The sequence below is a fragment of the Musca domestica genome, unplaced genomic scaffold (assembly GCF_030504385.1).
Source record: "Musca domestica strain aabys unplaced genomic scaffold, Musca_domestica.polishedcontigs.V.1.1 2, whole genome shotgun sequence".
Taxonomy (NCBI): domain Eukaryota; kingdom Metazoa; phylum Arthropoda; class Insecta; order Diptera; family Muscidae; genus Musca; species Musca domestica.
In genome coordinates, this window is record NW_026712249.1 from 47,223,625 (window position 1) to 47,251,171 (window position 27,547).

Genomic DNA, 27,547 nt, shown 5'->3' on the forward strand with positions numbered 1-27,547 from the left:
AAAATAAAAATGAAAAACCACCTTCATATCTAAATTTCAGATAAAAAAACTGATCTAATTTTTAAATTTCGGGTCTCCGGCCCTCTTCTCTCACCCAATACCCAATTTCGTACCACTTACTACTTTTCGAACAATTATAGACCTCGTCTTTCTCTCAACTACAGACAAAAACAGTGATATCTATACCATGTTTCAGGATTCCATCTCTATCCTTTCACTCAATTAAAAATTTAGGAGCATTCAGTTCTCTTCGTACATTTAAAATACTCATCTTCAAAACAATCTCCATATCTCAGCACACATTGTTCATTTACAGTCCCTGAAATTAATTTCTACAATAATATTTCACTGACCTGACACTGTGTTATACGCTATTCGTTGGCTCATAACACGGCCATAGGCACACAATTTCCCCGCACTCTCACTTGCCTTAGAATCATTCACTCTCACTAGAGGTCGGCCGTTCAGGCAAGAATAACAACAACAAAGGAAAGGAAAATTATTTTTGAGCGGGAAAATTTTGTGTTATTTTCAGAAAGCAAAAAAACATTCAAATATACATCGCACACCACATGTAATTTTGAGTATAAGTAGAGAAGGCAGGGACCCCGGCAAGATCATTACAAGAAACGTTTTCAAGGAGTGAACATCATAGAAATTTTGAAAATTTTATTTTATTCTTAAATAGCTGTTCCCAGTAGCGACATGTGTTTGTGATATTATATATTGTGATTTTATTTTTGATACGGAAAATATTTTTTGAAAAAAAAAACAAAGAAAAACCAATACCCAAGACATAACAACAAGAAAAATTTAATTTATTATCAAAAGGGTATAACAAAAAACCCAACAATCAAGTGTTAACAAAATTATATTATAAGAAAAAATTATACATTTTTCGTATTAAATGGGTATTATGTACAAATTAATGAAACATAAAAGTCTGAACACAGATATACATGGAAAACCATCGACCAAAAAGAAAAGTGATAAGTGTTATTTATTAACAACAACAACGACAGCAACACCAGAAACCACAATGATGAATACCGGCCATAACAGCGATTGTGATGTCACCGAAAATGACAATGATGTCGTCATAACTGCCAGTGGGGGTGTCATCTGCAGCAACAGCACCGACACAATGCGCAAAATCGAAATGGAGACAGAAAAACGTTTCACGGCCGAACACATTTTGCAATTGTGTAAATTTTTAGCTGAAAAATCCAAGAGAAATGTAAGTTTGCTCAGAGAAATGGGAGAGTGAGAGAGTAAGAAAAATAGAAAACACGTTACAGGGAGAGTATAGAGGTAAATAACGGACTGTTGCAGACAAATACATAACTTTTTTGGACTATTAAAAAAATTAAAGAAAAAAATTCAACTGTTTTGAATTTTTTTATGGGTGTCTTAGCCTTTAAATCGAAATTTAAGTTAAACAAGCTTTCAAGAGGCACTGAAAGTTTAAATTTAAAATAAAAGAAAATTAAAATTAATGTGACCAAAATTTTGAAAATGATGTCTGTATATGGTAGTATTCCAATAGCTACTGTAGCTCAAACCTTATTGAAACTAATTTAAAATAAAATCAATCTTTAGTTCCGATCGATTGCAGCATTTTTTTTTTAATTTTAGCTTAAACTAAAAAATTAGTAATCATAGTTTAGGAGGATATCTAAACAGTAGCACATAGATGGGATCTATCATAAGAAGTAGGCCTAACTTGAAAATTGATTGTGAGATGAAAAATCCCAATATTACGGTTATGGAGATTAAGACCGTTTATGTCAAAAAAATTAGCCATAATCTCCAGAAAAACAGAGACATAATAAAAGACACAAAGAAGCAGACTCTAATAGCTCCGAAGATATTAGCGATAAAAATGACGAAGTTGATATTTTCCTATGGAATATGTCTAACACCAGCTACGCGATCCATAGTTTTACTAAACTTTATAACTTTTGTAAGTAGCCGGCCTTCAAGCGGGTTTTCAGATTTTCTCCTCTGAGTCATGTTCAAACGTTGACTATGAGATTAATAGTTTTTCCCAAAAAAAAAAAAAAAAATCGAACATAAAGGATTTCTCTTAGCAGACCAACACTTATTCTTTCAGCGGACAAGAGGGTCTTCCTTTCATAAATCCATCCTTCAGAAGGACAGATGGTATTTCTTATTTCTTAAGACCATTACTGTAAAAATCGGTAAGTCTTCCTTAAGAAGACCAGGAGGAGTTTTTTAGTAGACAAGAAGGTTGGTATTGAAAAGACACGTATGTATGACCTCTCGTAGAGCAATATAGGTGATCTGGCCTTTCAGGCTATCTTTGTGTGAAAGTTAAAAAATTTTTTGGTTATGAGACAAACAGTTATACCCATAGAAGACCGGGTTAACTTCCGTGAGAAGTCCTTCTTTACGGTAGACCACGTACTCTCTTAAAGGTGGGCCATCCGGTCTGAAAAGAGAATATCTTTGTATCTTTTAACCGTTATACTGGAGCTATACGAACTTTCCATCCATTACGACCTAAAAATACTACATCTCGAACAATTTTTTGTCATAGGCTGTGGTATTCATTATGAACTTCAAATATCAAATTTGAAACAATTTCAGTAAATAATGAATCATCAAAATATCGACTATAGGGAGGTACCGTTATATGGGGGCTGTACGAAGACGTAGACCTGCACATACAATTTTCTGTCTTAGGATGTAGTATCCATTTCGAACTTTAAATACCAAAATTGAAACAATTCCGGTGAATAATGTCACTAAAATCATCAAAATAACGAATATCGGGAGGTACGGTTATATGGTGGCGATATGAAATCTTGGACCTACATGACCCATTTACGAGCTTAACCTGCCTACGGGAAAAATATTTGTACGCTGATCAAGAATACATATATATTCTTTGTTGGGTCTGACATGAGTATTTGGAGGAATTACAAATGGAATGACAAACTTAATAAACCCTCCATACTACGGTGGATGGTGTAAAAATACTTTTCCTTAGAAGATCAGTAAATCTTCCTTTAGAGGAAAAGTATATCTCCATTCACAAGCATTTTTTAAGAAGCCCAAGTGATTTTCCTTTAAATAGATCAGGTGTACTTCTGTTAGAAGTGGCGTTTCTCTGTGAAAGTTGTAGTCATTCAGAGAGTAATTTGTTTTCCTCTCAAAGAAAAAAATAAGACTGGAAATACTCTCCTCCAATAAAAAATCAGAAAATCTTCCTATAAATATCAATCAAATTATGAAGAGGAGGGAGAGGTCCTATACAAAATCACAATGTCAGAAATTTTAACAAGTATATATTTTTATTGGAATCCATTAATTATTATATATTTTTGAGAGTCAGAATTTTTGAAGGATTTAGAGGTTTTTCTTGGGAAATCCTGTGTATTTTTAAACAATTTTGGGAGGAAGGGGGTGTCCGCTAGATAAAATTTCCGAGTATAATAAACCAAAAAAACAAAAAAAAAATTGCAAAAAAGTATCCACCCTGTGGGCGTCCCTGAGTTTTTCTCATGATGGTTCCGAAAAGAAGATGCCTTTTTTGTAAAAGACCAGAATATATTTAAAAAAAATATATTTTCTTAAAAAGGGCTCCGGCTCCAATAAATATATGAGGCTCCGACTCCTAGTCACAGGCTAAAATAACTTTGACTGAAACCCCTTCATTCACTTCAAACCCTCCGATTTCATTTAATACAGTATAAGATGATCTTAAAATTTTCCCGACAAATATTTGCAAAAAAAAAAAAACCTCGATAGACACGAAATTTATGTGACCATGTGTTAGCCCGGAACAGTCCTTATTTCACTGTAGAGTATAAAAAATTGAGAGTAGCTCATAGCATCCAAATCTATTCTTAGTTAGTATATTATAATAACATGTACTGAGCAGTTCACTAAGAAACTGTATTAATTTGTGTTCAACTAATTTCCTGAACAATGCAAATTGAAATACATTCAAACATCCTTTTTTGGACCAAAAGTAAAGACCTTATTTTATTTCTCTTAAATATATACATGTTACTTAAATAATTTTACATTTATAAAAAGAAACACCTTAAAAATATCTGACATACTTTACTGGGACAGTTTCTCTAAGCTATTATTGGCAAATGCCACCAAATGAAAATGTCAACAAGCACATGCTAATTCTTTGGCCTTATTTGTTTTGTTTTCTCTCTTTCTTTTTTTCTGTATTTTGATTTAGAAAAATCTACACAAACAACAACAGAGTCCCAAGAAATTAACAAAAACACTGAAAAGTTTCCAATTCCAATCGATGGACAACACCAACGATGACAGCAATGACAATGAAGGCAGTCAGAGCAGCAGTGATATGGAACAAGAACAATTTTATGATAATCAATGTGAGGATGAGTTTATGGCAGTGAGGAGAAAACACAGCTATCAAAATCAAGCCATACCTTTACTGAGTCATACAAGGATAACAGAACAACAACGCCTGCAGCAGCAACAACAACACATAGCAATATTAAATGCAACAAACAACATTCTATCATCCCGCCTCTCACCAGATATAAATGCCATGAATATCTCAGCAGCAGTAACAACGACAACTGCCTATCATCAACAACACAGCCAACAGTATCACCACCAGCAGCAACCGATGGACCAAGATTCTGTTGAGGAACAACATTATCTCCAACAACCTCAGCACAATGGTAAACGTGACATTTTACTAAAAATACGCCATCAAATTTTTGAACGTAAACGTTTACGTGAAAAAGGTTATGAACCTCAATCTCTTAATGGCTCTGCCGCAGCACAACAGGTATGGCGACCTTGGTAGAAAACAAAAAGTATGATAAATATAGATATTAAAGTTGGGGGTGACATAAAAATGGGGGTTAGAACTTAAGAAAATTTCCATAAATAAGTGCTATGTAAATAGTGGCCGTTAAAAACAAAGGTTTGACTTCTTAGATAAATGAAATTTGAACAAAAACGAGTAGTGTCATGAAGGACTTTGAGTGATGTTGTGTTGAAAATTGTAGAATTAAATGGGTGATGAAAAATTCGTGATTGGGAAAAAACTAGTTTGGAATTATTGAAAGAAACATACCTTTAGCCTATGATAGTTTAAACACTTATATGTGCATATAAACCCCATGTCACCGAAATTATAAGGTATAAGGTATAAAAGAATTCGCGATTTTTTCAGGAAGGCGTTAAAAACAATTCGATAAGTTTTTGATCAATATGTTCGAAAGAAAAAATCAAAATTTTGGAATATATGGCTTCAAAAATTTTGTCCAGAAATTCCCAAAGAGAATACATTAAAACAGGACATGAACTATTCCGGGAAAATCTTTGTAAAAAAAAAACATTTTTATCGAGGATTAAAAATATCCTTGAAATATTACAAAGACATTTTTTGCAAAAAAAAAAAAAAAATTATCAGGGAAACATAAGATTTTTTTCAAAAAAAGTTCTAATGCACCTAAATAAATTATTCCAAAATTTTATGATTTTTTGTTATTAATTCGCCCTTTATTAAAATTATTTCAAAAGGGGCCAAATATTAAATTTCGGAAAAATTATTTCAAATGTAAATTAAATACAATTGGGCTCAAGGTATTTGTTGTTTTTATTTATTTATTTAGACGAAATATCAAAAAAAAAAATGAAAAACAAAGAACTCATTTTTTTCATTTCATTTGAAATAATTTTTCCCAATGTTATATATTTGTTCCCGCAAAGAATATTCTTAAAAAACCATCTAGAATAATTTGAAAAAATCCATTTTTATCAGTAATACATAAATCCAATGTGTTTGCCTTGAAAGGGCCAATAAAAAACTACTCTTCAATTACAATTAAAAAACCGCGATATATATAGCCCGGTAGTCCTTTAAAACGATTTTAGAAATCCACAATCCTTCGCCCTTTATGGATTTGAAAAATATTCATAAAAAGTAAAATTACTGGTAAGAATGTTTAGGAAACTCTTTTGTATCACCAACAATTTCTTGCCAGGAAATTCTAAAAAAAACTCATGCTTGAAGTCTCCAAAAATTTTGACAGAGAAAGGTCCTTAATAAGGAGGATTTAGAAAAAATATTCCAAAAAATGAGGTGCAAATTTGGACCAGATCGAAGACATCAAATGCATTTTTGCAAGACTCATGATTTTTCAAGGACTTTGCATTTTGGGATGGAGGTAGGGGAATATTGACCTTTATGGTTTCTTCCCAAAAATTATTTGAATTTGATTAAAAATTTGGATCAGCGGATCATGAGGGACTACAATTTCACAAATAAATTTATTTCCAGAAAACGTACAACCGTTAGAATACGAGATCTGCATAGAATTCCATAGCTCAACTTGGTATGAGGGAGAACTTAATTAAAATTGGTGGTAATCATGGTTGATTTGGATATAGCTTTCATTTAAATCTTCGACCGAATCCCAATACATGACCATATTAAATTGATTTTGGCATATGCGATCGAATTATACTTTCCTCCAATTTGATGTAAATGATTCACTAACCATGCTAATTTTATCCAAATAGGGAACTTTTGGATCATAGAATAAAGTATGCCAATTTAGAAGTCAATTGGTTCAGATATATGGCCTCTACGAATCGAGAATCCAAAAATGCAAATTAGGTTTAAAACAGTGGGAAAGGAGATATATGGAAATCACACCAAATGGTGCACACATATTGTGTGTGAATATTAATTATCAAAATCCAAATTATTTGGTTTTGAAATACATTTGAAAATTTTAAAATATTTTTAATCGGAAGGTCCCATTATATCGATGTGGAACAACCTACCCTGCAAAAAATATTAAATGTCTGTAGGTCTACGCTACAGGTCTACAGCGAAGTCTAAAGATTTAATGTGTTTCTAAGGTCCCTGCATCATCTAACACACAATGTAAGAGAAAATTAATATTTTGGACCCTTGACTGATAACTTTATAAAAGAATGTCGAATGAGTCCAAATAAATTATTTAATATGGTAGATTACTACATTTGCATCTTTCCAATTAAAATTTATCTTTACATACTTAGACTAAAGAATCTCATTACGGGTTTTGTAAGCATAACCATCTGAGACTGAAAAACAAACTTTTACAAAATTATAAACTTTCCCATCGACTCCAGTTTCGATGTGGAAAAGACCTTTTTTGAAAAAAGGTTTTCAATGTTTTACAAATACATCTTTGAATAAAGAATCGTTTGAAACTTAGATATTTAAGTAAAGTGAAACTTAACCATTCTTCAATTATTGCAGTTCTCTACTCTAGTACTAAAGATGAAAAAATATTTATAATAATCAAATTTAAAAAAAATGTAACAACTTTCCTTTCAGCTAAGAACTATTTTGGGGAATAAAACTTTGTAAAGGTTAAATTCATAAAAATGCTCTTTTGAAATGTTTGCTTTATGACATAAACTGATACATACTTAGACTAAAGAATCGTGTTATGAGTTGTTTGTAAGATAACCATCTGAGTATGAAAAACAAAGAAATTAAATCACTATAAACTTTCCTATCGCTATGAATTCTTCATAGAAAATCATTTTCGATAGGAAAAGACCTTTTATTTAAAGGTTTTTAATTTAAAATAAAATACATCTTCGATTAAAGAATCGTTTAAAACCGAAATATTAAAGTAAAGTGAAACTTTACCATTCTTAAATATTTAGAAAAAGAACAACTATTCTGACATAAACGAGGGAAGGAAGGGATGCATTTAATACGAGTAGATATATTTTAGAAAGTACCGAAAATTGAGTTGGATTCTTTTGTTGAGGATCATTAGTGTTGGCAGAAGACCTTTGAGTGAATGTTATTAAATGCAGAGAAACTCGTCCCTAAAACGTTTAATTTTTAATAAAAAATCTTAGTAATGTATCTGTACATACTTACACTAAAGAATCGTGTTATAAGTTATTTGTAAGGTAACCATCTGAGTCTGAAAAACAAATATTTTAAACCGCCTTAACCTTTCCTATCGTAAAGATTTCTTTTTTTAAATTCATTTGCGATAGGAAAAGATTTTTTATTTAAAGGTTTTTAATTGAAAAAAAAATACGTCTTCGATTAAAGAATCGTTTAATAATGAAATATTAAAGTAAAGTGAAACTTAACCATTCTTAAATATTTGAAAAAAGAACAATTGTTGAGACATAAAGGAGGGAAGGAAGGTATACATTTAATATGAGTAGAAATATTTTAGAAAGTACCGAAAATACTAAGTTGGATTCTTTCGTTGAGGACCATTAGTGGTGGCAGACGACCTTTGAGTGAATGTTATTAAATGCAGAGAAACTCGTCCCTAAAACGTTTAGTTTTTAATAAAAAATCTTAGTAATGTATCTGTACATACTTAAACTAAAGAATCGTGTTATAAGTTGTTTGTAATGTAACCATCTGAGTCTGAAAAACAAATCTTTTAGACCGACATAACCTTTCCTATCGCAAAGACTTCTTCTAAGAAAATCATTTGCGATAGGAAAAGACCTTTTATTTAAAGATTTATAATTTAAAATAAAATACATCTTCGATTAAAGAATCGTTTAATAATGAAATATTAAAGTAAAGTGAAACTTTACCATTCTTAAATATTTGAAAAAAAAAAAAAAAAAACAATTATTATGACATAAAGGAGGGAAGGAAGGGATGCATTTAATACGAGTAGAAATATTTTAGAAAGTACCGAAAATACTGAGTTGGATTCTTTTGTTGAGGACCATTAGTGGTGGCAGAAGACCTTTGAGTGAATGTTATTAAATGCAGAGAAACTCGTCCTTAAAACGTTTAATTTTTAATAAAAAATCTTAGTAATGTATCTGTATATACTTAGACTAAAGAATCGTGTTATAAGTTGCTTGTAAGGTAACCATCTGAGTCTGAAAAACAAATCTTTTAGACCGCCATAACCTTTCCTATCGTAAAGACTTCTTCTTGTAAAATTATTTGCGATAGGAAAAGACCTTGTATTTAAGGTTTATAATTTAAAATAAAATACATATTTGATTAAAGAATCGTAAGAAAATGAAATATTAAAGTAAAGTGAAACTTAACCATTCTTAAATATTTGAAAAAAGAACAATTGTTGAGACATAAAGGAGGGAAGGAAGGGATGTATTTTATATGAGTAGGAATATTTAAAAAAAAAAAGTATTGATTTGGATCTCTTTTTAAGGACCATTTTGTACATACTTAGACTAAAGAATCGTTATATAAGTTGTTTGGAAGATAACCATCTGAGTATGAAAAACAAACAAAATAAATCGCTATAAACTTTCCTATCGTTATGACTCCTTCGAAAACCATTTTCGATAGGAAAAGACCTTTTATTTAAAGGTTTTTAATTTAAAATAAAATACATCTGTGACTAAAGAATTGTTTAATAATGAAATATTAAAGTAAAGTGAAACTTTACCACTCTTAAATATTTGGAAAAAGGACAATTATTGTGACATAAACGAGGGAAGGAAAGTATTTTAGAAAATACCGAGTTGAATTCTATTGTTGGTGTCGAAAGATCTTTTAGTGAATTTTATTAAATGCAGAGAATTGCATTCTCGTAATGTTTAATTTTTAATAAAATATCTCAGTAATTTAATGTATCTTCACGTACTTAGACTAAAGAATTTTATTATGAGTTGTTTGAAAGATAACCATCTGAGTATGAAAAACAAAATAAATTAAATCACTATAAACTTTCCTATCGTTATGACTTCTTTTTAAAAAATCATTTTCAATAGGAAAAGACCTTTTTTGTAAAGGTTTATTACTTTAAATAAAATACATCTTTGATTAAAGAATCGTTTTGAAATTTAATATTAGTATAAAGTGAAACTTAACCATTCTAAAATTTTTGGAAAGAGAAAAATTGTTGTGACATAAAAGAGGGAAGGAAGGGGTGCAAAATATGAGTAGAATTTTTTTTAGGAAGTCCCAAAAGCATACCTATCTTTAAAACTGAAAAAATAATAATTAAAAACCAATAACGTTCCTACCAATGTAATTTTGAATTTAAAAGATAATTTTTTTAAAGGCAATCTCAAAAATAGATCGAAAGTAGTCGAATTATCAGGCGAGATGACACAACGACGAAAGCGGTTATTCACCACTTTGATATGAAAATCGCGATTGTAAGGCCAAAAATCTAAATCGACTTTATGTAGGCCCAAATTGTGGTCAGCTCATTTGGGAAATGGAGTATATTTACAAATGTGATTGCTGCGTCCTCATTTATTTAGGAGTCTAAATTAGGGATATGCATGTTGACTTTAGGTTAATCAAAAAATCGATTGTTGCAATTGTGAAGTGGAATTTTGCCTTTGGGAGAAATTCACAAGCGATCGATTTTCGATTTCGATATCAAAAAAAAATCTGAAAGTAAAAAAAAAAAAAAAAAAACAGTAGGTTCGGTCGGACCAAACACTGAATACCCAATTCAAAAAAAAAAAAAAAAACGTTAAATTTTTTTTTAAAATCTCAATATTTCCGAATATAGACGTTATATTGGGGCCTATGCGAAGACGTGGGCCTGCGTAGGCAACTTTTATCATAGGTCATTGCAGTATTCAAATACTAAACTTGAAAAAAATGCAGTGAACAACGTAGCTAAATTATCAAAATACAGCGTATAGGAAGGTATATATGGGGGCTACACGAAGACCTGCATAGACAATTTTGTGTAACAGAAATTTCAAACAATTTCGGTGAATATTGTACCTAAAATTGTGAAAATACCGAATATAGTGAGGTAACGATATATGGGCATATACGAAGACCTGGAACTGTGTAGACAACTTTCTGTTATGGACTGTAGTACCCATTACGAACTCTAAATACCATGTTTGAAACAACTCCGGCGATTAATGTTTCTAAAATTATCAAAATTCAGAATATAGGGGGGTACCGCTGTATGTTATCGTGGACCTATACAAACAATTCTCTTTAGGGGGTAAGGTACTACGAAGGAACTCCTTGTGTACATTTTCAGACAATTTCATTGAAAAATTTGGCTACAATCATCAAAATACCGAACATCAGGAGTTACCAGTATATGGGGGCTATATGATATCGTAGCCCATCTTCGAACTTGACCTGAAAAAAGGGGGCTGATCGGTACAACATTTTATCTTTCTATCTTTATTCGTTTTGACTCTAGCGCGATAACAAGAGACGGATGGACCGGGCTAAAACGTCTTAAAATTTTACGCTGATCTAAAATTATTATTTTGATGAGTTACAAACTTAATGACGAACTTAATACACCCTGCATGCCATGCTGTTAAGAGGATGACACATTAGCAGCTTGGCTAATTAACGGAAAACGATGTCAAGATACTGATCCATGGAAGATGACTCTAAACATTTAGCGCATTCTTCTGGAATTTGTGGCTGGGTTCTCAAACCACCCAAAATCGGACGATTCACGATTTTTTTGTATGGCAAATTTCCGTTCATTTTCAACCCAAAATTTCCAATTACTACCAACCTATTTTAAATCCAGAACTGAATCTTTGCAATGTCATATATAAAAATGAACGGCTATATTGGGGCTTTGGAAATAGTTTACTTAAATTGAAAAGAAGGTACTCTGGGAAAATAATTGCCGGCGCCCAAGCGGCAGCCGCTGCTGCTGCAGCACTTAGGCAAAAACTAAAAAGTGCCGCAGCTGTATCGCCGGTTGCTGCCGCTGCCAAATCAAATTCTCCTTTCGAATTATTAGTTTTTAAAGAATTTCTAGTTGATAGGCGCTTCTTTTAATAATGTTTTGGTATTCGGATTGGTAATGACTTTTTCCGTTGGTTGATGTCACAACAGCACCAAATGTTCAGTTTTTAGCCAACTGAATGGTTTCAATATCCATTTCTGGCTACGTTGGCGAATTTGAACGATTATTTTTGTAAAAAATAAACATTTATTGATTATTCCATTTAATATTTAACACAGATAGAGCAATACGCTGGTATGGGATTTTAAATACTCTTTGAAAACATGTTAGCTATGTTCAATTGTCGAATTGTACTAGCATTAACCTCAGGGAATAATTAAGCCCTGTTTATTATATGAAAACACACAACTTCTTGGAAGGCTATGCCTTCCTTAAACTAATTTAAATGAAGTTTCAGAAACCAATAATATGCAATGTTATATGCAATACTAATTCTCATTTCTATTATTTTAGAGAAATGGGATTTTTTTCCCCTGCATTATTTAATACCTTTCTGAAGCATACTATTACTTAGAGCGGTATGTGTTTTTTTTTTCTCTTCATTATTTAATTCCAATTATTTTCACAAATCACTGTTTTATTTGTGGTGATGCTCTGCTATTTTTTTCCTACTTTCTCTTTCTACACAAAATTCTCTTGAGCGAAAACAGAAACTTGTTTCTTTTTACATCAACAGCGGCAATGGTAATTAATATATACATTGAAAGGTTAGAAGAATAAGATTTAAAGTTGGTAAATTGAGAAAAAATTAGGTTCTTTCAATTTTTGAATATGAAAGTTTGAAAATATTTATCAAAATTATTTTCCACAGAATTTTAATTGAACTTTTTCAGAATACCAATTTTTTTTCTCATTTTTGTAAATCAAATTTCTTTCGATGTGCACATTTCGAGATGGGATTCTCTAACTCATTTTTGTGTTACCGACAAACATCGGTAAAATTAAAACACAAAATTATGGATAAAATGTCTTCATTAAAGTTGACAGCACTGTTGTTTGCCAAACATTTTTGTTAATTGTTGAAATTGAAAGCATTTTAATTTTATCGATTTTTTTCGGTAACTCAAAAAAAAGGTTAGATTCTGACTTCTGAAATTTAATTTATATACAATACTGTTTTTTTAAAGACAATAAGTTTTCCAAAGCAAATAAAACTTTTGAAGCGGATCGAGGTGTTATGCCACATTAAATTAAAAACAATTTTGGCCGGGCCGAACCAAGTAAAGACTTGACTTATGACCAAATCGCCTATCCTAAAATTCCTAAAATGTACTGTATATTTATTCCCCATACCACACTTGGGTCAGGGTATTATGTCTTTGTGCATTTGTTTGTTACACTGAGAAGGAAGCGGGATGGACCCATAGTTCCTTTCTGCCTAGAATCACAATCTGAGTATGCACCCCCGTCCGTCTGACCATCCGACTGTTCATGTATTTTTGTAAACAAAGTACAGGTCACATTTATTGCCCGATCGAGATGACATTTATAACAAATATTTTGTTTGGCCCAAGGACGAACCCTATTGAGATCGGAGATAAACTGTCAAATGTAGATAACTCCCATACATATTTCTTCGTCCGATTTGTCTTTTATTTTGACCAGATATGTAATATTACCCCAAACAGGATGACCAATCTGAGCCTAGAGGTAAATATTACAAATTTGTGAAAATCGCTTAAGATATTGCTATAGCGTCCATTTATATTCGCTCCGATTTGAAATAAGATCCATATTCCTAAAAATATATCAAATAAAGCTCAGAAATATCTTGACCAAATTTTACCAAGATCAGTTCAGATTTGGATATAGCTCCCATATATATCTTCATCGGAATAATATAAGTCTGAATTAAATAGCTCATATAATTGAACTCAGCCTGGAAGAAAGTGTGTCGAATTTGGTCTTAAAGTCCCTCAATTTCGCGTTATAGTCGATCATATATGATTTTCCATACACCACGAAACAATTTGGTTCCAGCTCAGAAATACCTCCACTAATTTCATAGAGATCGCTTCAAATTTGGGTACAGCACCCATATATTTTCACTTTCACATTTGTTTTGCACCACAGGTGTAAAACCAACTCAAATAGGATGGATTTTGGTGGAAATCTGATCAACAATAAGTTTTTGATTTAAGTGTTTCCTATATCGAGACATGCAAATACCTGCGTCAAATCTGCAGTGCAGATTATGTCCTATTTTTTGGTCATAACACTCATAAAGAGAGGAGAGTATAACCGTCTGCTGTAGGGGCTGTACCCGAAGAAAACAAGCCTATGCTCAGATTGTCCTGTCATTTTTATAACATGAAATAATTTTTAACTTGATTACGGTATGGTGATTTTTTCGTCCGGTAAATACCCTGTTAAGATGGGTATCATTTGATGACAGCTTGTGGAAATATGTCATATGATGGGACTTGAGATTTTGGGGTATGTCCAAGACGCGATCTATAATTTTTCTGATATATAAACCTTAAAATTAGATTTTAAAATCAATATCATCGGAACTACAAGAGATATCAGTACATTTTTTAGGTCGAATAACCAGGTATTTACCACACGACAAAATGACATTGCCGTAATCAGGTTAAACATGCCTTCACCAAAATAAGGCTTATCTCCGCAATCGTTTTGGCATAATCCATATTATTATGGGAATTATGTCCCCCACTTTCTAAGGAATTATAGCCGATTTTTTTTTTTTTTTGGAGTTGTGGATTATAACACAAATACCTCCGTCAAATTCAATAGAAATCGATTAGGAGTGAGAAGTACCTCCCATATGTTAGTACGTTTCGGATCTCCTAAAAGTGTGCAATAAAATGCTAAAGATAAATATGGAGAAGTTACTTAACATATTACTCTGGCATGATGTGTAAACTAGCCAAAATTAAATTTTTAATCAAATTATGTAACACGAAAGCAAAAATACACCCCCAAATTTAAATTCAATCGAAATTCACCGCCATAAAATTTAACACTGCACTATCAAAGTCTCTCTAATTTTCTCAAATCAATATTTTAATTTTATACAACTTTCAGAAATCTTCAAATTTCATTTATTAAGAGGGAATAAATCTTTATTTTTCTGGCCCGAAATAAAAAATTTGCAATATTTACTTGTTTAACAAACAAAAAAATCTAAAATAAAAAGCTTTAAGAAAAGACAATTTTGAGATGATCTCAAATATGGTCTAATTACACTAAAAGAATTTCCAAAAACTAGACATAAGATTATCTGTGTATAAATTACTCAAAAATGTATACTCAATAAAATAAAAAATAAATATATTATTTATAAGATTTGAAAAACAAAAACTAAATTCTTATGAATTTGAACGAAATGTATTCTAACGAAATCTTCCAATAATATTAAGCAAATATTTGTATGTGTTTTTATAAATATTTAAAATAAAAACCAATATTGTTTACAATTAAGACTTTGTATTACAAAAGAAAGCCCAACCACAAAATACCAAAGAAAAACTCATATATATATTTTTAAATACATATTTTGTAATATTTTATTTTTATTTCGAAAAAATATATATATTTCAATAAATGACTTTTTGGATTTTACTTAAAACTATTTTTATATATAATATGTGTGTTTTGTTATTTTTATTTCATGAAACAATAATAAATTGTTTGGGTTTTTCCATCCTTGCTTCGGTTTCGTCATCATAATATGTTTTTTGTTTGTATGTATGTTCTTTCTATTTTTAGTAATTTTATTCATTTTTTATTTTTAGCTAACTTTATTTTTTTTTTTTTTTTTTTTTTTGTTATTCATTTAGCAGGTCTTCATAATACTCAAATGCCCTCTGTTTTACATCAGCCCTATGCTGACAGCATTATTTATATCTGGGGCCAAGTATGAAGAATAAGATGTAGTAGAAATCGAGAGGAGCACAAACGAAATACTTGACAAGGGGAAAGACATGTACAAATATTATAGATCAAAAGGCTCCAGAAGAGAATGTGTGTGTATTCTTACATTCTGTACACAACAGAACAAAACAAAGCAAATTCAAAATCTAAAGATAAACTACAATAAATACGCAAACATTAAATGCCCATGTGGTAAAAATCATTACAATGTAAATATTCATCGACCTGGACCTGGTGCGTTGCCGCCGATGAGGATGGGTGGTTTGTTTTATTTTTTGGTTGCTTGGTTTTTCGTGCTGAAATAATTCGTTTTTGTTTATTTTCATATTAGGATTTCTGGTTTGTATTTTTTTCAATTAGTTGATTTTTCTTTAAATAGAGATATTTGGGATTTTTTTATTCAGATGTAATATTAATTTTTTTAATTTCTTAATTTTCTATAGTAAAATTAAAATATGGTTTTAATAATAATATATATTTTTTGTTTCAATGTGACTCTATTTTCCTTCGACTTTATGCTGCTTATTGCAGGCTTAAAGCACTTGTTTCATTTTTCTGGCACAGTGTTTCGACATTCTGAAATATAGTTTTGGCAATGGCATAGGGTTTTGTTATTGTCAGTTTAAAAATAAAGTAAGTAAGTAAAAATAACGAATCCATAATTATACGTACAACACTATGTGTTTTATAAGTTTGATTGGGCCGAACATTCTGTAAAACCTCAAAATATTGGTTTCCCACATAGAAATGTATATATGGATCTTCCTATCTCGCCGAGCTGAGACGATCTAGCTATATATGTCTGTCCATGTTAATTTGTAATTGAAAATGGAGGTGGAGTTAGGATCAGAAAAGAAGCCTATTTTCGGAATAATCGCAAAATATTTAGGGGTTGAAATGGACCAAAAATAGAAACATTTCCAGATTGTGTAGTTTGTTAATGGGTCGTAATTATAGGCCAATCGACGAGGAATGTAGCATTGGGTTTAAGTTAAGGCTGGACAGAAGACTACCATTTTGTTGGCCATCGGACTATATTTAGAGATTAAAATAGAATATAGCTTTTATGAAAAAGATACGGAAATTTTCACTAAACCGCGAATACTTTATAATTCCAGCGAAATCAGGAATACATTAAAATTCCACTTCTGTCCGTTACGGTGATGCTGATGGCCAAGATATCGGATATATATCAAATAAATTATAATTATTCCGCTTATAACTCAAGACTTAACTTAGACTGGATTTATTTTGACAATTCTCACTAATTCGGAATTAAACAGTGAATATTTTTATACCCTTCACCATATATAGTATGTAAGGTACAGGGTGAGATGAAAAAACTGCAACCAACTTCAGACTGCTGTCATTCCTAAGCCACTCGTCCGACAGCTGTTAAAATAATTCCAGTGACAGCTCATTATATTGTTTACAGAAAAAAATATTTCCAAAAAAAAATATTAGTGATGGAATTCAAGCGTGATAGTGTGATTTCTTTATATTTGACTGTAAAATCACAAGTGGCTATTATTAGAGCCCTCCAGCATTTAAATGTGAATAAATCTTTTGTGTCTGGTGGAGTAGCACGACGTCAAGGAAGTGGACGGAAGACAACAGCAAATATTGAAAAATGAGCTCGGGATAAAGCCATTGAAATTCCAAAAAGTGGAAAAAGAAAATAGACCCAAAAGAACCAAAGAGTTGCTTCGCTTGGCCGAAAGTGGTAAACTGCCGGATGTGGTCAAAGACATATAATATAATAAGATGGGATATTGCATTGTCATTTTTCTTCAATAGATGACGTTGGTATCGTGACATTATAATTTAACAGAGCTGATGCTTTTAAAGGTTTGTTGTGGATTTTTATCGATTCAATGTACATGAAAAAATGCTCTGGAATAGATTTTTGAGATAGTTTTTCCGTGTATTTCCGCCATTTTTCGGTGATATCGGAATAACATATTATTCTAAAATTTCCAATGCATTTCTGTTATGTCGCCTGACATCTACTACCTAATAGAAAAATTAAGGCCCATATGCATTTTGCCCAGTCTTTATAGTTTTATGTCTTTAATGTGGTTTTCTCAGATGAGAAAATATTTGTTGTCCAGTAGTTTGTAAACAGACAAAATGATCGTGTTTACTTCCTAAGAGGTCAACTGAAAATGTGCACCTTCGGTTGGCCACCAGAACCCAAGCGCCGGCCATAGTGATGGTGTGGGGCGCAATAACAACCCATGGTCGCTCTCCGTTCGTATTAATCAACCGTGGCATCAGAATAAATGCCGGATATTATCTCGAAATTATTCTGGAGGGCACTCGTCACCAAAGAATGGTTACAAAATGAGGTTCCTCGCTTCATTTCCAGTGCACAATGGCCACCAAAATCTCCGGATACCAATCTGTTGGACTACTGTTTACTACTAAAAAATACCAAAGTGTCTATCACCTCAATCAAGAGCCAATCTGTTGGACTACTGTTTACTACTAAAAAATACCAAAGTGTCTATCACCCCAATCAAGAATGGGCCAAAATACCGCAGAAAAACCTTCGGGCGTCGTGTGACGGTTTCATTCGCCTTTGAAGGTCATAATTCGTGCCAAAGTTGACTTGATGCTATTTCCCACATTTTTGTTTTTTTTTTTTTTTAATAAAATTTAAATAAAAACAAAAATTATGGCGTTTTTACTTTGTTGCAGTTTTTTATCTCACCCTGTATAGGAAAACAGAATCTCATATATTACAGAAGGGACTAGTAGTTATACAATTTATACCTCGGGAACTCCTGGCCTATTTTTGACAATTCTCACCAATTCGAAATATTTTCTTGCGCGAAAATGATAAAATCTTAGAAAGTCGATTAAAAATGCCTATAAAAAAATGTATTTACTATGTTTTTTTTTGTTTTTTTTTTTTAATTTTTTCATATTTTTATCGCAAGAGATTTTTTCCACTTGACAAACAATATTGATTATGTGTAATTATGATCCGTTTTTCCAAAAATTTAGCATGGGAATAGGGTTGGATCAAAATAGTAGAGTTTAGGACAGCGTTTATCCCTATCATTTTGGATTTTCATATTTCGGATAATATTTAGCTGGTGAAATTGACCATAATTTTGTGTGAAGAAATACCAAAATTAACGAAATCGCAAATACGATGATGTTGATTTCGTTGACGAATATCGGTGATATAGAGAATCTTATAGGGGAATCTAAATTTTCAAATATTAATTTGACAATACAAAAACCAAATGACAAAAACCAATGTAAAACTTTTGCCGGACTATGTGACATTATTTCAAGAATGAATAAAGTACCCCAAAATGCAGGGAAGAATTTTTTGGAAGGTGAAATTTCTGTTGTTTCCTAAAGGAAGGTATTTGAGGTGGTAGGGACACTTTATTGGACAAAAACCAATGCATTTTTAGAGATTTATTTATTATTATTATTTTTTTTTTTTTTTTTTTGAAAATATTAGTTACAAATATTTGATGGTTATTCGGAAGGAGGAGCAATGAAGTCGAAGATTTGCTTTTATTACGTAGTAGATATGCATCCAGAAAAAGTCACAGTTTTCGCAGTTTATATGCTGGTGGCACCGTTGAACCATTCCTTTTCAAAGATACTGCAAATCGTAACGTAGCAGTGAACGTTGAGCAGTACCGTGAATTAATATCCAAATTTTTCTCCAAAATGCAAGAGCTTGACTTGTGCGACATGTAGTTTCAATTTTAACCAAACCGCGTCGAATGCTTGTAAAAGCTTTTAAATCGTTTGGATGATCAACGACATATAAGAGTGCCATTGAAGAGTTAGAAAAAAGATTTTAGCTCATAAGAATCCTGCAGTTTACAACCCAATCTGATATTCGATAGTCTGAAGATGTTCTTGGTTGTTTCTATGTAATTCTCATTCTAATAGCCTGCAATATAGTCATAGTAAAACACATCAATTTTTATTGCACCTATACTGAAGTAGAATTTAACATTTTATTAGAAGAAGAAAACAAGTAAAAAAACATCTAATTTTCTTTGCATTAATACTCGTACTAGCAAATTCTATGCACCTTCCTTCTCTTGGACGCGCCCTTCCTTCTCTTTGAACGCTCAATTATCAAAAATAAACATATTTTACTAATAACAAACCAATATGCCATTGTGATTTTTCTCCCAATCACGTCCGCTATGAACGATTGTGTGTGTTTCAATATTTTAGAAATATTTACGCTTTTTTCGGTTGTGGTTGTTTTAATACACATTTGCACTTAATTTAATAATAGTAGTTGGGTTTTTTGTCGATTGCATTTTTTTGTGTGTTCTTTTTTTTTTTTTTTGCTTTACATCATAATCAAGTTAAATATTTAAAACTATTGTTATATCTGGTTAGTTGCGATTTGTTTTCCATTTAAATATTTCAATAGATTATTGTTTTTTCTATAGGTACATTTTTTCAACAGTTTGTTAATATGCATGGCATCATGTTCTACAATTCGGTTATGTATTTGTTTGCATAAAGTAAATTGGTTTTTATATTAATAACTTGTTTTTCAGTGGGAAACAAGTGAGTTAAAAATAAAATTGTTATTTCATAAAATTGTGTGATAACAATGCGACAAATTATGTTATGAATAAAATATAGTGTATTTATGTAAATTGTTGTTTTTTTTTGCAATTTCATTTATTGCAAAACTAAATGAAAAACGCTGGGGACGTGGAAATGGAATTGTTGATTTTAGTTTTTTTTTTCTCTTCAATGCAACGACAAGAATTTGAAATATGAAATAAAATAAATTGGTTGGTTTGTCACGTGGACAATAATATAAAATTGTGAGATTTTTAATTAATGAAAAGTAGAAATGTTTAATTAGTAAATAAATATTAAATGTTTAATTAAACTTTTCTAGAATCAGAGTCGAAGATATCGAAGTTTTTCGTTTTTGAGGTATTTTAAATTTTTTTAATGAAAATTGTCGTTAATATTTTTGAGCCCTACAACACTATGTATTTGGGTTATTACAAGTTTTGCACGGAGTTGGGGTTAGGGGTCATAAAAGAAGACAATTCTTTTTGGAGATGGTCGAAAAATATTGAAATAGAACAAAAATAAAAAAATGTTCATTTTGCAATTACAGGTCACAATTATACAATGATCGACGCGGAATTTTGCATGGAGTAAGAGTATAAGACAGGACGGAACCCTACCAATTTGAATGGTCATCGTGTATTGCTCAATAAGAGAAATGGACCTCAAATTGTTTGTAAAAAAATTTCTCATACACCTCGAACATTATTAGCCCTGGAAAAATAACAAATTCACGTCAAGGTAACTTCTGACCGTCGCTTGTATGCTGATTGTCATGATATTGGATATTTAGCAAAATAGTTACCATCTATGTATATATGAGAAGTTGATATTAGTTATTGGGCTTATAACTCAAGAACGGTTGGACTGGTTTTGAGAATTATCCAGAATAACCTCTTGGCTAAAAAGAGTAAAATCTAAAAAAAATCGTCTAAAAATATACCAAAACAAGTTAACAAAGGCTGTAGTCTGCGGGGCGAACGTGTGATACCCTACAACTCTACCATATGTTAGATGCCCCTTTATGTCCAAATCCATTTTGGAAGATTTTGCTTTTGAAATTATGTGACGGAGCACTGCCCAGATTTTTGCCCTTAGCATTTTGAACAGGGACAATTGCCCAATATTTACGAACTACGTGGTGCTGTTAGTTGTTGTTGTCCATTTTACAGCTAAATATAATCAAATGGTCATCCAAAATGCTAGACTTCTTCCCTGTCCTTAACTCTCTTCTCATACAAAATTCCGTGTCGATTGGTTTCAACTTTGTGATCAGAAAATTTTTTCTGTTTTTGGTTGATTTGAACCCCTAAGTATTTTGCGATCATCTCCAAATGCAAAAGACCCCTCTGTATCTCCACATTTAGACACATCTATATGATTTGCTTGTCTACGATATTTCGCTATATTCGTCAACTAAATCAGAATAAAAAACAGAAGTTCACCTTTTGAACAGAAGTTTGCCTAATTTCGCATATCATCTGTAAGTAATGTTGGTATTTTTTCACACAAAAGTAGTTGTCCATTCTCGCTGTCCTAAACTCTAACTTCATGCGAGATTTTGTGTCCTTTGGATTTTATTTGTGACCTGGTGCAAAATCAGGAACTTTTTTAGTAGTTGTTCCATTTCAACCCCTAAATATATTGCGGACATCTTTGAAAACAATAGGCATAGCCCTTCTAAGCCTAACCCTAGCCTTGTGAAAATATTCGTGAGTATCGGATGATAATTGCAATCTTTATATATTATCCCCAACCTGTGTTGTAATGTGAAAAAATATTACAAAATATACACTTCAACATTATAAGTCAATACTATAAGTGAAGATCAGGTCATAATTGCGACCTGTAGAGTGATTACAAATTAACATGGACGGACGAACGTACATAGCTAGATCGACTCAGCTCGGCGAGATAGGAAGATCCATATATACTTTCCTATGTGGGAAACCAATATTTCGAGGTGTTACATAATTTTTGGCCCAATCAAACTTATATTACCCCAACACATAGTGTTGTAGCGTATAACTATACAACAATTTAACTGAGGCTACGATTTTTACGGGGAAGTACGATTTAAGGATACCCGTCTATCTGTCTGTTGAAATCACGATACAGCCTACTAGAATATATTGTATTGAAATTGATATATAACGATCCACGTTTTCGTATAGCCCCCATATAACGGTATATATAATCTCCCGATATTTTTATAGTTTTAGTCAATTTTTTTACGGGTTTGTCGAAAAATTGGCCTTTGTAGTTCGCAATGGATTTTAGCTCTGGTGGCTAAACATTGTATTGTCCATGTTTAACCGCTATATAACTTGTTACCTCCCGATATTCGGTATTTTAACGATTTTTGCCACATTTTTCCACTGTAGAAATTGGTATTTGTAGTTCGTAATGGGTTCTAGCTCCGCTAGCTAGTGGCAGATCATGGAATATCTAGGCCCACGTTTTCCTATAGCGCACATATAATAGTACCCACCGACATTAGGTATTTTTATAATTCTGGTCACATTTTGTATTTAAGACTCGCAATAGATAACAATCATTGTATTCTAAAATTGTCTATATAAGTTCCCGTTTGGGTATGGCCCCCCTATAAAGGCTCCACCGACTTATAGGTTTTTAAAAAGTTTAACTGCATAACCCAACGGTCTTACTGGTATTGTGTTTTTTATATTCTCCACCTTAGTATGGAGGGTATATTAAGTTTCTCATTCCGTTTGTAACACCTCGAAATATACATTTTAGACCCCACAAAGTATATATATTCGTGATCAGCATAAAATTCTATGTCGATTTAGCGATATCCGTCCGTGGAAACCACTCTAGCTTCCGAACGAAATGAAGTAGATTGATAAAATTTTACTCAAATGTATATTATGCCTGCAGGACTTTTGGTATTGAAAATTAGCCATGTAGTTTGGTATTAGAAGTGAGTAATGGATACTACCACTTTAGACAGGAAATTGTCTGTGCAGGTCCACATTTTGGTATAGCCCCCATATAATAGTACCTCCCGATATTAATGATTTAAGCTACATTATTCGCCTATTTTTTTTTTTTTTCAAATTCCACATTTGAATATTATAGTGACTTATAACAAAAGTTGCCTATTCAGGTCCGCGTCATCGTTTAGACCCTAATATGACGGTTATATTTGTTATCTTTCAGATTTTAACAGAATTTTTAACAGATTTTTTTTTTTTGAAAATTCATTCGAAATGGTGGAGGGTACTCAAAGTTCAGCCCGCCCGAACTTATAGCTTTTTTACTTATTTTTTTATTTATTAATATTATAAAAAAATAAATTTCATCTCTTCCCCTCACTGGCGATGGACCAAAAAACTACTATATTGTACTTAACAATTCGGCCAATGTACTGTACTTACCACTTTTTCACATAGGACTGAATGAAATTATTGCGAAAATGTTTATTTAAATAAAATAAAACAATAGAAATTATAATTATTATTTAAAGGTGAGGATATATTTTAATGTCGCTTTTTAATGAAACCCATATACAATAGAAATGTTTTATGACAGATTTTAATTTTTTGTAAATAACTGAGAAATGTTGATGAAGTAAAATAAACATTTATAAATATTTAATTTTCAAAACATATTTCTTAAGAGAATTTATAATTTGAGTTATTTTAAAGTTGAAAGTTTTTTTAGTAGAAGTACAAGTAAAATTAGTTTGTAAGAAAGTTTATAGATATTTGATTTGGCAGTTAATGTTTCAGAAAATTATATTAAAAAGTTATTCAAAGTACATTGAGTTGTTTTGAGGTAATATAAATTACAAAAAAAATTTGAATTTTAATTTTGGATTCTAAAAACAAATTTAACACTTGAATCTATATTATATTTTTGTATATATTTTTGTCTTATGAAAATAAAAATAATTGAAATTATAGTGGTTATTTTAAGATGAGGATATATTTTAATGTAGTTTTTTTTTTTTTTTAATGAAACCCAAATAGAGTAGAAATGTTTTATAAGAGAATAATTTGAGTTAGTTGAAAATGGAAAGTTTTTTTATAGTAGAAGTATAAGTAAAATTAATTTGTAGGATAGTTTTGTTATTTCGATTTGGCAGTTAACGTTTCATAAAACAATTATACATATATATTCGAAGTATATTGAGTTGTTTTTGGATAAAATAAATTAAGAAAAAATTTTGAGATTTTTATTATTGTTTTTAAAATAAAAGATTAACACTTAAAGCTACATTTTATTTAGGTTTATTCGTCTGACGAAAATGCATTTTTGTTTTTTTTTTTCTTAAAACTATACACAATATTACAAACACATAGATGTATGTATATAATTAACATAAAATTATTATTATTACACTTATGATTATTATAATTTATAGGTATAAACCTTTGGTGATTTAATAAACTGAAGGAGTTGAAGATTAAAAATTTTTTTGGATCGGTGCCAGGAGATCGTGAGAAATTTCAGTCAATTTAAATATACTTACACCTTGTATCGTACAAAAAAGAGTTTAAAATAGTACTAAACAAGTAAACAAAGGCTACAGCCTGGACGACCATGATATACAATACAGTACTTAACGGTGGCGTTTCAGTAGATTGGAAGCCCTTCGGACTCGAATGAACGATTTTTATTTTTATTAAAAATATTCGCGGTTAAATGGAAAATTTTGATTTTTTAAATGAACCCTATCATTTAACTCGTTAAATATTACCCGAGATGAAAAACTGCAACCAACTTCAGACTGCTGTCATTTCTACGTGTCCGACAGCTGTTAAAATTATTCGTAACAGCTCATTATATTGTTTACAAGCGTACAAAAGCATTTTGGTGAGAATTTTCCGGAAAAAAAGTTATTCATGATGGAATTCAGGCGTGATAGTGTGATTTCACTCCAGCATTTAAATGTGAATAAATCTTTTGTGTCTCCTACCATCGCTCGTTACCGTGATACTGGTGGCGTAGCCCGACGTCAAGCAAAAAAAGCTACTTGATCGCAACCCGCGAGTTGAACATATCGCAATATTCAATTCGGCAAATATTGAAAAATGACCTCGGGGTAAAGCTATTGAAATTCCATACAGTGCAAGAACTTACACCGCAACAGAAAGAAAATAGACTCAAAAGCGCTAAAGAGTTGCTTCGCTTGGCCGAAAGTGGTGAACTGCCGAATTTGGTTTTCTCCGATGAGAAAACATTCGTTGTCCAACGATTTACAAACAAAAAGGTCAGCTGAAAATGTGCACCTTCGGTTGGCCACCAGAACTCAAGCGCCGGCCATGCTGATGGTGTGGGCCGCCATAACAGCAGATGGTCGCTCTCCGCTCGTAATAATCGACCGTGGCATCAGAATAAATGCCGAATATTTTCGCGAGAATATTCTGGAGATTGTATCAAAGCCTTGGGCAGGCAAAAATTTTGGTGCAGACCTTGGACATTCCAACAGGACACAGCAGCATCGCACTCAGCGCCACCCATGAATGGTTACAAAATGAGGTTCCTCGCTTCATATCCAGCACACAATGGCCACAAAAATCTCCGGATACCAATCCGTTGGACTATTGTGTCTGGAGTATTTTGGAAAGCAAGGTTGGCACTAAAAAATACCAAAGTGTCGATCACCTCAAGCAAGCGCTTCAAGAAAGAAATCCAAAAATGTCAACAAATTTTGAAAAATTAGGTTATTTGTCCCCTCCATTAAGGTTCCTATGCGCAACGCCGATATACATGACTTCTATTTATATTCCCTACACCTTACTATGGAGGGTATATTGTCATTGGTAATTCCGTTTTTAACTTCTTGAAGTTCTCATGTTAGACCCTACAAAGTACACATATCCTGGATCAGCGTAAAATTCTAAGTCGATCTGTTTGTCTGTTGTATCACATTTATCTTTCGAACGACTTGGGATAGAACGCTACAATTTTGCACACATAAAATACATATGTGTTCAAAATTGTAGCCGAGCCCATTAAGTTCGTAAATGGGCCTTGTCGGTCCATGTTTCATATATCAGTCATTTAACGGTACCTCCCAATATTTCGTGTTTTAGTGATTCTAGCAACATTATGTAGACCGGAATTTTTTAAAATTTCGTATTTTAAACTAGTAATTAGTACTTCAGCCTATAGCAAAAAACTGCGTATGCAGATCGTCGTAAAGCCCACATATAATGGTATCCCCAACATTCGGTATTTTGATGAATTTAAGCGGAATTATTTTGATGATTTTTGCCACATTTTTCCACGGATTTGTCTAAAAATTGGTATTTGAAGTTGATAATGGATTCTAGCTCCGGTGTCAGAACATTGAATATTTAGGTCCACGTACATAACGATACTCACCGATATTCGGTATCTTGATAATCCCAGTCACATTTACTTTATATATTTATATATATTTTAGAAAATGTTCTAGATTGCAATCCTTGAATTATGAAATTGTCTATAGAGGTTCCCGTTTTGGTATGGCCCCCATATAAAAATGTCTTCTTTAGGGTATTAAAAGTTAGGCCCGGCCGAACTTAAAGTTTTTAACTTTTTTTTTGTTTTTGGAGAATTTTAAAGTTTCTTCCAAAGGGTGGATGTTCGGCAAAGGGTGGATGTTCATATTCTATTGAATTTTTATTCGACTTTCCCTTTTTTTTAATTGCACATGTATAAAATTTGACAAGTAACGTATTTCTGCATCATGGAAATTAAAAACTGTCCTATTGCCAAAATATGGCATTTTCTTCTAATTTGTTATACCACCTAAAGATTTATACATTTATCATATTTATTTTTTATTATATCATATTTTCTCTTATATATTCCTCTTATTTAATTTTAAATACAATTTTTTTGTATATTATTTGTTTCCATTATATGAAACTTTTATTTTCAGGCATCTATTGACTGCATTACTTCCATCCATATGCAATTTGTTACAATGCATACACACAACATTATTAAACTATAATTAAATATTGAATGTATATATATAGAAGTATATGTTGGTTTGTAAGTATTTTCTCTGTGGTTTTAGTTTTTATGAGCAAATTAATACATTAACAGTTATTTTTCTTAATTGTTTTTTTTTTCTTTGCAGGTTGTTTGGCTGTTTGGATTTCTATTAAAATATATTTCTTCTCTTGATGTAAATTCCCAATATATTTCATTTTCAAAAATATTTAGATTTGGTTTGTATTAAGTATTTTGTAATTATTATTGTAAATAAATATATATGTATATATACTAATGGTATTACATATTTTCTTATTTTTTATCAACAATGAACACAGAATTTAGTTTGTTTTTTTCATTTT

The 27,547-nt window shown here is 31.5% G+C and overlaps 1 protein-coding gene across 1 annotated transcript; it reads left to right on the forward strand.

Annotated features, from left to right (window-relative positions):
* Window positions 1–900: 900 nt before the first annotated feature.
* On the forward strand, window positions 901–27,468 carry LOC105261825 (uncharacterized). Its single transcript, XM_011294346.3, has 3 exons — window positions 901–1,237; window positions 4,223–4,807; window positions 27,127–27,468. The coding sequence occupies exons 1-3, from the start codon at window positions 908–910 to the stop codon at window positions 27,199–27,201; spliced, it is 990 nt and encodes a 329-aa protein (XP_011292648.2). The 5' UTR covers window positions 901–907; the 3' UTR covers window positions 27,202–27,468.
* The last annotated feature ends 79 nt before the right edge of the window (window positions 27,469–27,547 follow it).

What these genes read in the sequence shown, in the direction of transcription:
- LOC105261825 (XM_011294346.3), top strand. Translation starts at nt 908, where the DNA reads ATGGGTATTATGTACAAATTAATGAAACATAAAAGTCTGAACACAGAT. An exon ending in CTGAAAAATCCAAGAGAAAT is followed by an intron (nt 1,238 to 4,222) that starts GTAAGTTTGCTC and finishes ATTTTGATTTAG; the next exon opens with AAAAATCTACACAAACAACA. An exon ending in GCTCTGCCGCAGCACAACAG is followed by an intron (nt 4,808 to 27,126) that starts GTATGGCGACCT and finishes TTTTATTTTCAG; the next exon opens with GCATCTATTGACTGCATTAC.